Source organism: Rana temporaria, chromosome 6 (assembly GCF_905171775.1).
Source record: "Rana temporaria chromosome 6, aRanTem1.1, whole genome shotgun sequence".
NCBI lineage: Eukaryota > Metazoa > Chordata > Amphibia > Anura > Ranidae > Rana > Rana temporaria.
The window spans coordinates 106,939,944-106,954,606 of NC_053494.1; the positions used below are offsets into that span (position 1 = coordinate 106,939,944).

The window sequence follows — 14,663 nt, forward strand, 5'->3', positions numbered from 1 at the left end:
AATATTCTTACATTTTTAATAGGAATTGAGTGTAGGTTAGGTTTTGGTAATTAAAACTCTGCTCTTTTATTTGCTGTGGCTTTTCTCTCCTAATGCCCCAAAACCCAATGTTTTTCCTGACGTGATTCCTCTCAAGCCTGCCTTGCATACACACATTCAGTCAAAAAAAATGCTCGACCAAAGCGCCGTGACATCCAACACTTACAACGGCACTATAAATGGCGGCACCCTTTGGGCAGCTTTTGCTGATCCTCGTGTTAGTAAAAGTTTGGTGAGAGACGTTTCGCGCTTTTTTCAGTCTTGTGCTTTTCAGTCTGTTACAGCGTGACGAATGTGCTATCTCCATTACGAACGCTAGTTTTACCAGAACGAGCGCTCCCGTCTCATACTTGATTCTGAGCATGCACGTTTTTTTCCCCTCGGAAAAGCATACACACGAGCGGTTTTCGCGACGAGAAAAAGACTGACGGGAAACACGACGGGAAAAAATAGAGCAGGTTCGATTTTTTTGGCGGGCAGTTTTTTCGGCGGGAAAACTGCTATGGAGCATAGACACGAGCGGTTTTCCCGACCAATCTAATAAATGGCAGTTTTCTAGTTGGGAAAACCGGTTGTGTGTACAAGGCATTAGTCTTGCAGAGTGTACTGTTATCAGATCTTTAAGTGTGTATTTTTTTATGTATGTGTCTTTATCCTATACATACATAAAAGTAAAAAATAAAGGATGCATGTGGTTTTCTGTGGATGAGTTACCCCTCCACAGAACACTAAGCATATTGGTGATATACTGCATATGAGAAATTAGGAGGTTAGAGGGTCAGATGTGTTATATCAGCATCCAGTTTGTGTTCTTTAGTCATATTTTAGGAGAGGCAGGATTCTTGACCTTAATATATACAGTAGGTGGCCATACCTAGTATGTTTGCTGTAGGCCCTATGCCCTAATACATTCAGCAAACTGCAGCATGTGCTCCAAATACTCTAAGGCCCCATACACACGAGAGGATTTATCCGCAGATACGGTCCAGCGGACCGTATCCGCGGATAAATCCTCTCGAGGATTTCAGAGGATTTCTATGCGATGGCGTGTACACACCATCGCATTGAAATCCGCGCTGAAATCCTCTGCCGATGACGTGTCGCGCCGTCGCCGCTATTATGACGCGGCGACGGGCGCGACGCTGTCATATAAGGAATTCCACGCATGCGTCAAATCATTACGACGCGTGCGGGGAATCCCTTTGGACGGATGGATCCGGTAAGTCTGTACAGACGAGCGGATCCATCCGTTGGAATGGATTCCAGCAGATGGATTTGTTGTGCATGTCAGCAAATATCCATCTGCTGGAAATCCATCCCAGGGGAGATTTCTCTGCGGATAAATATCCGTTGGCGTGTACACACCATAGGATCTATCCGCAGAAACCCATTTGATGGGATTTATCTGCGGATAGATTCTATGGTGTGTATGGGGCCTCAAGCTGGCCATATACTGTTCAAATTTCATCTGGTCCTGATAAACCTAGCAAAATTTGCTTAGTGGGTGACCCTGTTGGCCCCCTCATGTCTGACATCCTTCCATTGAAAAATTGAAGGAGCCTTGCAGAAATTGTCAGCTGAACAGTGGCTGCATCCAATCCAATGCAGCCGCTGTTCGGGTATTCTGTTAGAATACAACAATTAAAGCAGGAGATTCATCTAGCTGTGCTGTATGGAGTAGATGGAGGAATCTGTTTGAGGCTGAATGAAAAAATCTAATGGGCAGGTTTAGGATTTGTCAATAGGTTTTGGGCTTGTGTCAATGGGCTAATTCAGCTAGCATTTGACATCAGTATGAGGAGCCTCTGCGATCATTTAGAATTCATGTACAGGTTCATCTAATGTGCACTTGACCTGCTTCAAACTGTTTTTGCATTCTCAGAGACTTATATGTAGAGAGCTCTGACATGCCATGGGATATTAGCAATCCACAGTGTGCACCAGTGCTGGTGCTCAATTTTTTTTTTGGGGGGGCGCAAACAAAAAAAAAAACACATCAATTGCAGCCACACTGTGCCCATCAAACACAGCCACTGTGCCCATCAAACGCAGCCACTGTGCCCATCAATTGTCACCACTGTGCCATGCGATCAATTGTCACCACGGTGCCATCTATCAATTGTTGCCACTGTGCCAACAATTGTCGCCACTGTGCCATGCCAAACAAACAAACGGAAAAAAAACCATAAATTGCAGCCACACTGTGCCCATCAAACGCAGCTACTGTGCCCATCAAACGCAGCCACTGTGCCCATCAAACGCAGCCACTGTGCCCATCAATTGTCGCCACTGTGCCATGCGATCAATTGTCACCACTGTGCCATGCTATCAATTGTCGCCACTGTGCCATCAATTGTCACAACTGTGCCATGCCATCAAACACAGACACTGTGCCATGCCATCAAACGCAGACACTGTGCCATCAATTGTCGCCACTGTGCCGATCAATTGTCGCCACTGTGCCATGCCATCAAACGCAGGCACTGTGCCCATCAATTGTGGCCACTGTTCCATACCATCAAACGCAGGCACTGTGCCCATCAATTGTGGCCACTGTTCCATACCATCAAACGCAGCCACTGTGCCCATCAATTGTCGCCAATGTGCGCATCAATTGTCGCCTCTGTGCCCATCAATTGTCGCCACTGTGCCATGCCATCAAATGCAGCCATTGTGCTATCAATTGTTGCCACTGTGCCCATCAATTGTCGCCACTGTGTCATGCCATCAGTTGCCGCCACTGTGCCCATCAATTGTCGCCAGTTTGCCCCTCAAATACCACCAGATTGCCTTCTCAGATACCACCAGATTGCCCCCCCCCTGCTCTCTCGCCCTCAATGTCGCTTTAGCTAATCAGGTTACTGGTAACCAGACCCGGTGAACCTGATTGGCTGAGATGCGTGTCAGTGTTAACCAGGAAATGCACACCCTGGTTAACTATTTGGAAGCCGATTAGAGCCAACAGGCTGTAATTGGGAAGCCGCTGGCTCTGATAGACACTTCCAAAAACCATCCAACTGCTGTTATTCAGATCACCAGGGGGCCGGCCATCTGAATAGTGGGCAGTAGTGGTGCCGGCGACAATACATAGATTCATGCAATGCATGAATCTATGTATTGTTGACTTTCAGTGGAGGTGCAGGAGAGAGAGGGGGTGGCGCTTCGGCGCCCACTATGGATGCCACTGGTGTGCACCATTATCAGAGTATCCCATACACCCCTTACACTCAGCACAATGCAACATGCATCCTAGTAGAGTCATCACACAGCAACATTCACCGCAATACACACCACATTTCCCACCATGTACAATAACTTCAGAACACCAGCACTTTGCAGCATGACCCTCACTACCCTCAATTCACCTCACATTGCACCAGTGGCGGTGCGTCCATAGGGACGCAGGAGCGCCGCCCCCTCTGGCTCGCTCACAGCCAGTAAAATATACAGATTCATACACTGTATAAATCTGTATATTTTCGCCGCTGCCGCCCACTATTCAGCTGGCCGGATGTTGAGCGCCGGTCAGCTGAATAGCGGCAGCTGACTGGCTGTGTGGAAGTGCCTATCAGGGCCAGGGCCAGCGGCCCTGAGGCTGTAGTCGGCTTCCTGAAGCTCGTCCTCGGGACGTACCGGCCGTACGTCCGAGGATAAGACTGATAGGCGTCTCAGCCAATCAGGTAACCTGATTGGCTGAAGCATCATCGAGGGCAGGACGAGGGACATCGAGGGACGTAGACGCCATAAAGGTAAGTGCCAGGGGGGGTACTGGGCACGGTGGCTACAAGTGGGGGCACGGTGGATACAAGTGGGGGCATAGTGGCTACAAGTGGAGGGAACAGTGGCAACAATTGGGGGCACAGTGGCTACAATTGGGGGCACAGTGGCGACAATTGGGGGCACAGTGGTGACAATTGGGGGCACAGTGGTGACAATTGGGGGCACAGTGGCAACAATTAGGGGCACAGTGGCAACAATTGGGGGCACAGTGGCAACTATTGGGGGCACAGTGTCAACAATTGGGGACACAGTGGCTGTGTTTGATGGCATAGTGGTGACAATTGATGGCACAGTAGCTGCGTTTGATGGTATGGCACAGTGGCTGTGTTTTGATGGCATGGCACGGTGGCTGCTTTTTGATGGCATGGCACAGTGGCTGCGTTTTGATGGCACGGTGGCTGCGTTTTGATGGCATGGCACAGTGGCTGTGTTTTGATGGCACAGTGGTTGCGTTTTGATGGCACAGTAACTGCATTTGATGGCATGGCACAGTGGTGACAATTGATAGGTACAGTGAGGCTGCAATTGTTTTTTTTTTTTTTTCGTTTGCGCCCCCCCAAAAATTTTGAGCACCAGCCGCCACTGCATTGCACCCCAATATATTCAACACACTGCCTTTGTCTGCCTGCTGCCTCAGAGTTCTGGAACAATGACCTGAAAACCACAGAAGAGGAACTCCTCCGTTGGATTTGTGTCTGTCTGGATGTGATGTGGTGAGTCTTTCCTCTTCTCGCAAGACAGTAGTGCTTAGCACTGTGTAAAATAACAGCCTCCCCAGACCGTCCAGGTTCTCTGCCCTGTGCACTCCCTCACTCCCATTTACTTCCCCATCCCCACATGCAGCCTGGAATTACAGCCAATAAAGTTACGTTTTTTTTTAAAGTTGCACTAATGTTTGTGTGTACAAGTAAAAGAAATTGCCACATTTTGAATTGTTACCAGAACAGGAAGAGAGGGGAAGTCTCCCAATGGGGACACTAGATTTGCTGACCCTGGTGATAACCATGGATTTCCTCACACGGTAATCAAATGGCTAGCAAACAACAGTATCAAAGAGTGAAACATCATCCCCGTAAAAAAGATGATCCTACACATCATGCTACATGTCCTACGCTAAGAAATGCCATAAAGCCCATTAATTAATCCTAGGCTCTCTTAAAAAAATAATTTAAGAAGACTATTAAATCATTTAAAGACAGTTGATAATCTTGCCTCGCAGTCAAGTCTCCAGAACCCTGGAACGAAGCAGAGGGAGATACATCCTATCTAGCTAATCCTAACTAAACATGCTTTTCATCCCGCATCACAGCAACAATCCCCTAATTAGGGATTTTAAGAAGTCACACAAAAGCAACTACATATAGTAGTAAACCCAAAGTCCAAAGTAACAAAAAAAATCCATATTGGCCAAAAAATTTTTTCCACAAATGTCAGAAAATTCAAACATTCAGTAAACTGTAACTGGTGGGAAAGATACTCCTCCTCTAAATCCAAGTGATTGCACCATGTGGCTCATCTATATATGGCAAGGTCCAGAAAAAAACATAAAATCTGTGAAAAAAATATTTTTTACCCTTTTTTTTTTTAAAGTAATTTTTTAGCCAGAAAGATTGGTAGAATACGTTCTTTTACAATGATAAGTAAAATATCTATGACATTGTATTTAAACTTTATAACATGAAGACCAGAATTTTTCTCCGCACAGCACTTCCCCCTGCTTAAAATTAATCTTTACTTTCCAGTTTACCAGGGCTTTTTTTTCACGTAGAACTCAGTTCCACCATCTCTGGCTCAGACTCTTTGGTGCCTGCTCACCATAATCACCTGTAAACACATAAGTCTGGTTTCTCTGTTTACAAGTGATAGCTTTGCACTCTGTGTGTAACCCCCCTGAACTCTGCACTCTGTATGTATTGCAATCCTGGTATTTTTTGCCCCTTTAAGACCCTCCTACTGTTTGTGAAATCTGACCACACCCACTATTTGATGTGATTTGGAGGGTGTGGGGGGGGGGGGGGGGGGGTTTTTTTGGGGGGGGGGGGTCGTGGTTGAGTTCCAGGACCTATTGTTTAAGAAAAAAAGCCCTAGAAAATTGAACCGTTCTAGAGAAATAAACAAGTATACAAAGGAGCATGTAAATAAATAAAGATATAAGTGGAAAATAACCACATTAGGCTGAAAAGATCTAAAATAGACCTAAACAGGACAATAAATGGCAACAGTCTACTAGGCCATAAATCATTTCAAACAAAAATAGAAAATAATAAGGATGAAGAGGAGAACAAAAGGTATGTAAGGCTGGAGAATCAGCACTGTGGTAACAAAGTGGCATTTGATTACAGAAAGGGCTGAAATGAGTTGACCTCATTTAAGCCTCTCGATCCAGAGGGTCTCCCGCTTCGGCAATCTGTGCTAGCTGGAACAATCACACATCCACAGCTGGGGACTATAGATAACTGTAACACAGTGTTAAGGCTCTACTCAAAGATCTAGGAGAGAGATCCTGTTTGTGGGCTCTGTCCATGGCACAGAGTAGTCCAACAGCCAGTCCTGGAAGGCTCCAGGGGCATCAGCAGTCCATCCTTAAAGAGAGGATGACCAAGCACCAAAAAAAACCCTGTCCATGCTCCAGCATATTTACCCCTTCCCTCTCCACCTCCTGGGCACACCTGCCCAGGTATCGATCAGGGGGTAGTAAATATTCAGGCTGGGAATTTGAATTTTCCCACCCCAAGCCTTGGAAGTTTCTCACTAAAGCCAGGGGGAAACAATCAATACCACAGTGTGTGGAGCTACTACAGACTAAAGCAAACAATCCATCCTCTATGGTTACAGAGTGAGACAAAACTAAATTTCCCTAGTAACCTAACTAGGAGGGTGCTAAACATGTAATGCATACAGTATATGTGGTGGCAAAGAGTGTGGGCTTTATGATCGGACACATTCTGAACAAACTCCCAATCATGTGACCATTGTGATAGCCACCCACAAAGGTCATGTGATTAGGAAGTCCAACTCCCCCACACCCCACGTAAAGACTAATTTCAAGGGATGCTGGGGCTGGGCTTCAAGAATTTAACAATATGAAGAATTGCATGTTTTTATTGACACATACACCTTTTTATTGATATTTTACAGTGGAGATCACCTGCACTTGGAATAATTTTTATTGGCCTCTAGGTATAGTGTTTGCACGTATTTAATGACTGCGAGATCATGCACTTTGGGTACGTGTGCAGAGGTAAAAACCTGAGAACTGCCATCCACGTACTGTGTTCGTATTTTTTTTTAGGTTTATAGACTGTCAGAAGCACTATAAAAATGTGTACCAGAGGGTAATGTTACTGGTTCTGCAAGACTTAAAGGGGAGTTCCACCCACAATTTCACTTTTTAAATATAAATACCCCTGTAATACACAAGCTTAATGTATTCTAGTAAAGTTAGTCTGTAAACTAAGGTCCGTTCTGTTAGGTTGTTACAGCATTTAGATAGTTTATAATCTAGAAATAGACCGTGCCCATCTCAAGTGTGAGCATCATGAAGCCAGACTGTATGACTTCCTGGGTTTCAGCTTTGCATATCTCGTACATGCTCAGTGCTGCACAAGCAATGTAATAGGTTTCAGTCAGGTTTGCAAGGACTACTGGGAAACATGATGCCTATCCCAGAAACCCTTGCAAATAGCCTTGTGACTTGATAGCCTAGGCTAATAAGGAGGAGGAAGTAATGAAGGATTACAAAATAAAGGTATTTACAAGCAACAAATTAAATAAAAATTGTCCATTCTGAACACTATGAGATTAGGGCATGCAGCACAGACAAACATAAAAAAATGGGTGGAACTCCACTTTAAGTTTTTATCCACAGGATGGCAGCAGCAATTGGGCTTTCTCTTAGCTTGCGATTGACTTTGGGCTGCAGCACTCTGGGAGATGTAGTCTGGAGGAAGATTGGAATCACTGCCATCACTAAGAAATCAACTACAATACCCAGTGATACCTGAGAGCAGGAGGGGCCCTATAAATTAAAAAGCCCGGGAAGGAGCAGAGCAGTTGGGGAGAGTGCCAATTGGAGAGAGGCAGAGGAAGAAGTGCTGTGCTGTGTCTTTCTCGGAGCGGACAGAGCCGGCGAGTGGCTGGATGTTGGATACCGTTGCATCCTGAGCCAAGTGGCTGGACTAAGATAAGCTTTGCTGCCGAATTGGCATCTCTAGTACCTGTACTGAATCGCCAGCTGGTGACCAAGGTCACTGCTGTTCAGGCAAGCTGGAGAAACCACAGAGGTGAATCGCCAAAGTATTTGTCATCTTTTCTGCCACAAGTAGCGGTCAACAACCAAAGTGAGGCCCCTCCCATCCCGGGAAGGAAACTTGGAATCCCAGAAAAGTATAAAATAACTGATTGATGGAAGTTTCATTCCTTTATAATCTGCAGACAGCTACCCAGGCTACCCATGTATCACATCTGTCCAGAAAGGAAAGCATTGTCCAAATAAAACGTTGCACCAAAATCACTTGCTACCTATCACAGATGCTGTTAGGACATCAACACCAACAGACTCTACTTCCCTAAGGGATTCAAATGGGCTTCAATCTCGACCCCCAACCCCAGACACTCCTCTTTTTACTGAGGAAGAGAGGAGTAAAGAGTAAGATGAAGAAGAGATAGGGTATAAATGGTAGTGTGATTGGCCCTTTACCCGGATCTGTGATCGATCACAGAGTGCGCCGTCATATATTGACTGTCCATGTACGCCCTCCCGCCAAGTAAGCCTGCACTGTAGCTGCACGGTCATGAGTGCAAACCATATTGCCACCATGTAATGCCCCAATTTGGAATAAATCATTCAATGGACATAAATGGATGAGTTTCTTGATTGTATTTTGCTTCTGGGTCACATGTGCACAATTCCAAGAGTTCCATTTCTAACGGGCGAGAAGCACATTAACCTTACCATTTATTGGCTGTTCGGCAGAAGTTTTTAAAACTTTTCCTTTGATTTGTTTTGGCTCAAAAACATCACAACAGGTTTACAATTTGTGTCCATTAACTGGATAAAAAAATGAATGAATTGTGCAAATGACAGATTTTCTAACGATTTCTCGTCTAGTGAGTGGGCACCGTTATTCTTTCAAGCACACACTTTTATTGAAAAAAATATACTTTATATATAAAAAAAACAAAGAATTGGGGTACATTTTCCCCTGTAAAGCCCACTTCTAAATGACACTCGCCGGAATAAAGTTCCCCGAACCATCACCTCAGGCCTGATTCATACTCAGTTACTCTTCCATCTCTGGACCTTCACACTATTTGCACCAACAACCGCGCCCTTCAACTTGAAGCTGACAGACAGAAGAATTGGTGAACCTTGTGCTCCAAGTGACATAGTGCCCTCAGCTGCCTACAAAAGTGTCTGATAGTGACCCGCCAATTCCCTTCTACTATGGACTTATCACCTCAGACGACAACAACCCACCCAGACTGCACAGCCCAAGGCACCGGTCACATGACCCCGGCCGCAGGGTATCGCCGACAATACTAGCCGTCTGCAATGCAGGGTCGGCTCCAGGGGGCGGGAACCATGCAGATCTCCGCTCTGTGATTGGCCCGTGCCGTTGCCGTGTGCAAGCTGCCTGTTGGAGGAGCCGGGAGACATCCTATAAAGGAGAACTGGGAGAGCAGTAAACAGAAGAGCGAGGATCGCGGTGTGAGGGGTAACGGGGGACAGGGGCTTCTACATACTGTCCTCATCCCCTTCATACAGGACTTCCTATAAGGCTTCCACTTTCCAACTTCAGCTACAGTGATAGCTAAGTTTGGAAAGAAAAAAATTGTTATTTCGTTCGATCCCTTCCCTGATTTATTGCCTATTGACACACAGAAGAGAGAACGATCGGATCGGATATTGTTAGTGTATTACAATCGTTATCATGTCATCATCAGTGGAGAAAAAGAGCTCAGGATGTTGTGGTAAGTGTCCAGGGGACTTACAGTCTAACTCTGGGATTCTGCATATGTCATTGTATACATTGTATGTTATCCTTGTAGAGGATCATTGTATAGAATCGTTCTATAGATCATCATATATAGGGTCATTGCATATACAATGATTATATGGGATAATTATATATGGGATCATTGTGTATGATCAGTGTGGAGGATCATTGTATAGAATCGTTCTATAGGATCATCATATATAGGGTCATTGTATAGGATCATTATATATGGGATCATTGTGTATGATCAGTGTAGAAGATCATCGTATAGAATCGTTCTATAGGATCATATATATATATATATATATATATATATATATATATATATATATATATATATAGTCATTGTATAGGATCATTCTGTATGATCAGTGTAGAGGATCATTGTATAGAATCGTTCTATTGGACCATAATATAGAATCGTTATTCAGGATCATCATCTATAGGGTCATTGTATATAAAATTATTGTATAGGACCATTGTGTGTGTGTATGTGTGTGTATATATATATATCATTGTGTAGGATCATTATATAGAATCGTTCTATAGGACCATCGTATATAGGGTCATGGAACGTAGGATCATTGTATATAAAATGATTGTATAGGATCATTATATACAGGATTATTGTAGAGGATCATTGTATAGAATCGTTCTCTAGGATCATTATTTAGGATCATCATATATAGGGAGGGTCATCGAACGTAGGATCATTGTATATAAAATGATTGTATAGATTCATTATATATGGGATCATTGTGTATGATAAGTGTAGAGTATAATTGTACAGAATCGTTCTCGAGGATCATCATTTATAGGGAGGGTCATTGAACGTAGGATCATTGTATATAAAATGATTGTATATGATCATTGTGTAGGATCATTATATGGAATCGTTCTTTAGGATCATCATACATAGGGTCATCGAACGTAGGATCATTGTATATAAAATGATTGTATAGGATCATTATATACGGGATCATTGTGTAAGATCAGTGTAGAGGATCATTGTATAGAATCGTTCTATTAGACCATAATATGGAATCATTCTTTAGGATCACCATATATAGGGAGGGTCATCGTACGTAGGATCATTGTATATAAAATGATTATATAGGACCATTGTATAGGATATGAGTATTCTGCTTCCACTTATGTCCTTTCCCTTCTGCTGTTGTAGGATCCTGTGCCAACTACCTGACATCTGCAAAGTTTCTTATGTACCTGGGACACTCTCTGTCCACATGGGTGAGTATAATATTATCATCTACTTTGTACATAGGCTTCTTTTGTCTTCTCTCTCACACACACCGGGGAGAGTGGAAAATACATATGTCAGTCTTTTGTTTACATGGATTGCATACACAAGGGGGCAACTGGAGAAGACAGAATCTGTGCCTCACAGCCAATCAGCTTCTTTCTTCAGCTGGTTCAGTTAAGCTTTGAAAATGAAAGATAGAATATGATTGGTTGCTATGCAAAGCTGATCTAGATTTTTTTCTGCTCCCGTTTTGATAAACTTCCCGTACAGAATTACATGTGAGCCAACATCGGTACTTACTTTTTCCTCCCTGTTAGTGCTGGTGGGAAAAAAGGGCAGAAGGAATGTAGAAGAAAACCCCGCGATGATTTACTCTGATTGTTCTCTGCCCATCATTTGTCAGCCGTAACATATAATAAGCCTCGTACACACGATCAGATTTTCAGACCAACGGTCTTCCGTTTTTTGTTGCATGCTAGTCTCATGTCGAAAGTGAAGAGGTTACGCACCATACGCAAATTCTCGTACGACACAACTTTAGAAGTGACGTAATGTGTTGAATAGTTTTGTCTGTGTTCTTTCATTTCTGAGCATGCGTAGTCTTGCTCTTACGATTTTTTTTTTTTGGGACGAAAACCGCTCTAATTAAACGAAAATCGGACGCTATGTTCATTTCCATTTTTTTTTTATAGTCTGCACATTCAGCGTTTGTTGTACGAAAAATCGGAATCAATGATCGAAAGCACCATACTAACCATTCGAAAATCGTCAGATCGTTCGCCGCATGAAATTTTACTTCCTGTTTTCGTATCGTGTGCCGTAATCCTATATTATATATCTAAAAGGGAATTTACTAAGACTGGCGCAGGCGGAATCTGGAGCAGCTGTGTATAGTCTAATGCCTTGTACACACGATCGGAAATTTTTCAGATGAAAAAAGTCAGACGGAATTTTTTCATCGGATATTCCGACCGTGTGTGGGCCCCATCGGATTTTTTTTCCATCTGAGTTTAGAAATGGAACATGTTTTATATTTTTTCCAATGGAAATTCCAAACGTCTGTGAGGAACTCCGATGGAGAAAAAACCATGCATGCTCAGAATCAAGTCGACGCATGCTCGGAAGCATTGAACTTCATTTTTCTCAGCTCGTCATAGTGTTTTACGTCACCGCGTTTTGGACGGTCGGAATTTGGTCTGAAAGTGTGTATTCCGACAGGAAATTCCATCGGATTTTATCCTATCGGAAATTTCCATCGTGTGTACGGGGCATAAAGGTGAGATTTGATGCTAGTTTAGAGCCACATGGACAAAATGTTGTCCGAACATCTTTTTTCCATTTGAGAATTATTGCTCGGCTCCGTCCTATGCTATCATACACTGTAGCTGAAAAGCTGATCTATACATTTGTGTTCTCCCGACTTGACTACTGCAATGCTCTACTCGCTGGTGTGCCTAAATCCACTATAAAGCCCCGTACACACTTTCCCATCGAAAATTCCGACCGTGTGTATGCCCCACACATCATCAGAGAGTTGTCTTCTCTAAACCAAAGTTTTTCTTTAGACAAGCTTTCACTTAACTGTCCCTTTTCCCTCATGTTATGTTATCCTGTGTATTTATTGTGTTTTCCTTGTAAAGCGCTTTGAGAAGCCACCTTTAGATAAAATGTATTATTATCATTATTATATATATTATATTATACAGTACATTATTATATACCAATCAGCCTCTAGCTTCTGCTTGTTCAGTTTAGGTGGTATTAAATCCAAACCAAAAATGTAATATATTGCAGCTTACCAATCATTAGATGGTGGTGGCTGCATTAGTTTTCTTTAGTTTTTTTTTAGGCTTTTTTCCCTCTGTTTTTACCTGGTGATCTGACCAGTAACACAACTCCTTTATCTGGATGAGGGTGCACAGGAGGCACCTTTCTAAAGCAGCATGAGCCCTGGTTCACACTGGGCTGCGGGAGTGAAGCCGTGCGAGTTCAGCTGAACTCGCACGATTTCACTCCCGCCGCCAGTCCCGATTTCGGCCGCGATTTAAGAGACATCTGTGCAGGTTTCTGCACAGATGTCTATGTAAATCGCAGCCCGAAATGGCAAAAAGTAGTACAGGAACTACTTTTTGAAATCGGTGCAGCGCCGCAGATGCGGCGTCGCACCGATTAGGACGGTGTCATTGCCGACAATTGGCGGCAAATGCCGCCGATTTGAGATGCGATTTCACATGTGAAATCGCATCTCAAATCAAAGGAAATCGCACCCAGTGTGAACCTGGGCTGAAAGATGAGAGTAGTGTAAAGCCTCGTACACACGACCGAGTAACTCGACAGGGGGAAACACATCGTTTTCCTCGTCGAGTTCCTTATTAGGCTGTCGAGGATCTCGGCGAGCCAAGTTTCTCCATTCCCGTCGAGGAAATAGAGAACTTGCTCTCTTTTTGGCTCGTCGAGTTTCTCGACAGTTTCCTCGATGAAAATGTACACACGACCGGTTTCCTCAGCACAAAAATATCTCCCAGCAAGTTTCTTGCTGGTTTTTGCCGAGGAACTCGGTCGTGTGTACGAGGCCTGAGATGTACTAGAAGATTTAGATACACTAATACATGTAATCCAAACTTCAGCCCACACTTTTTAAGCAGCTACAGCAACAGTTTTTTTTTTTCCCCTTTTGGGATTAAAGTGGATTGCTGTCACAATGTATAATATAAGATTTCCTATCATCTGTGCCCAGTCTTGCCACAAAGAGTTAATCCAGCTCTGAGCAATCCTCTTTTCTTTTTTCAGTGAGATAAACGGACAAACAGGAGAAAACTTTTTTCCGTTCTTCCCCCTTGCTGTGAATGACAGGCTATTTACATATCTCATGCACTAGCCTGAGACGGGCATTATGTTGTAATTCCCACCCCCCACTCCTTTTCTGAAGTCATGTGGTTACTTCTTTGGGTTTTGACTGGATGTTAGTGATCATAGCAGAATTTAGTGTAAGGAATACACAGGAGAAAATGCATGTTGACAAGGGGAGACTACTGACATCACGACTCCACCCACCGAGCTCCAGACAACAGATCCACCCACAGAATCTGCAGTTTTTCAGTTCTCATAACAGACAGAGGGGAGACATATGACTGGTAAGGATACATGTAGGAGGCGTGTATATCCTTATAGATCAGCACTATGGCAGTAGTTTAGAAAGGATGAGAGTGGCTTTACATCCACTTTAAGGTTTTACATAAATAAACCCTAACGTAAACGACAAAAACATTTTTTTCTCAGTTTAGGCCGATATGTACTCTTCTACATATTTTTGGTAAAAAGAATATTGCAATAAGCGTATATTGATTGGTTTGCGCAAAAGTTATGGTGTCTACAAAATAGGGGATAGTTTTATGGCATTTTTATTATTATTATTATTTGTTTTTTTTCTAGTAATAGCGGCGTGACTGCGACTTTATGGCGGACACATCGGACACTTTTAACACATTTTTGGGACCATTGTCATTTTTACAGCGATCAGTGCTATAAAAATGCACTGATTACTGTGAAAATGACACTGGCAGTGAAGGGGTTAACCACTAGGT

General features: G+C 43.5%; 1 protein-coding gene across 1 annotated transcript in view; it reads left to right on the forward strand.

Moving 5' to 3' along the window:
* The first annotated feature begins 9,488 nt into the window (after positions 1–9,488).
* The window catches only part of SLC40A1 (solute carrier family 40 member 1), a 96,755-nt gene continuing 91,580 nt past the window's right edge, over positions 9,489–14,663 (forward strand). Inside the window, exons 1-2 of the mRNA XM_040357131.1 lie at positions 9,489–9,792; positions 10,999–11,066. Coding sequence (XP_040213065.1) covers positions 9,753–9,792; positions 10,999–11,066 — 108 coding nt within the window. The 5' untranslated portion in view covers positions 9,489–9,752. The remainder of the gene's footprint in view (positions 9,793–10,998; positions 11,067–14,663) is intronic.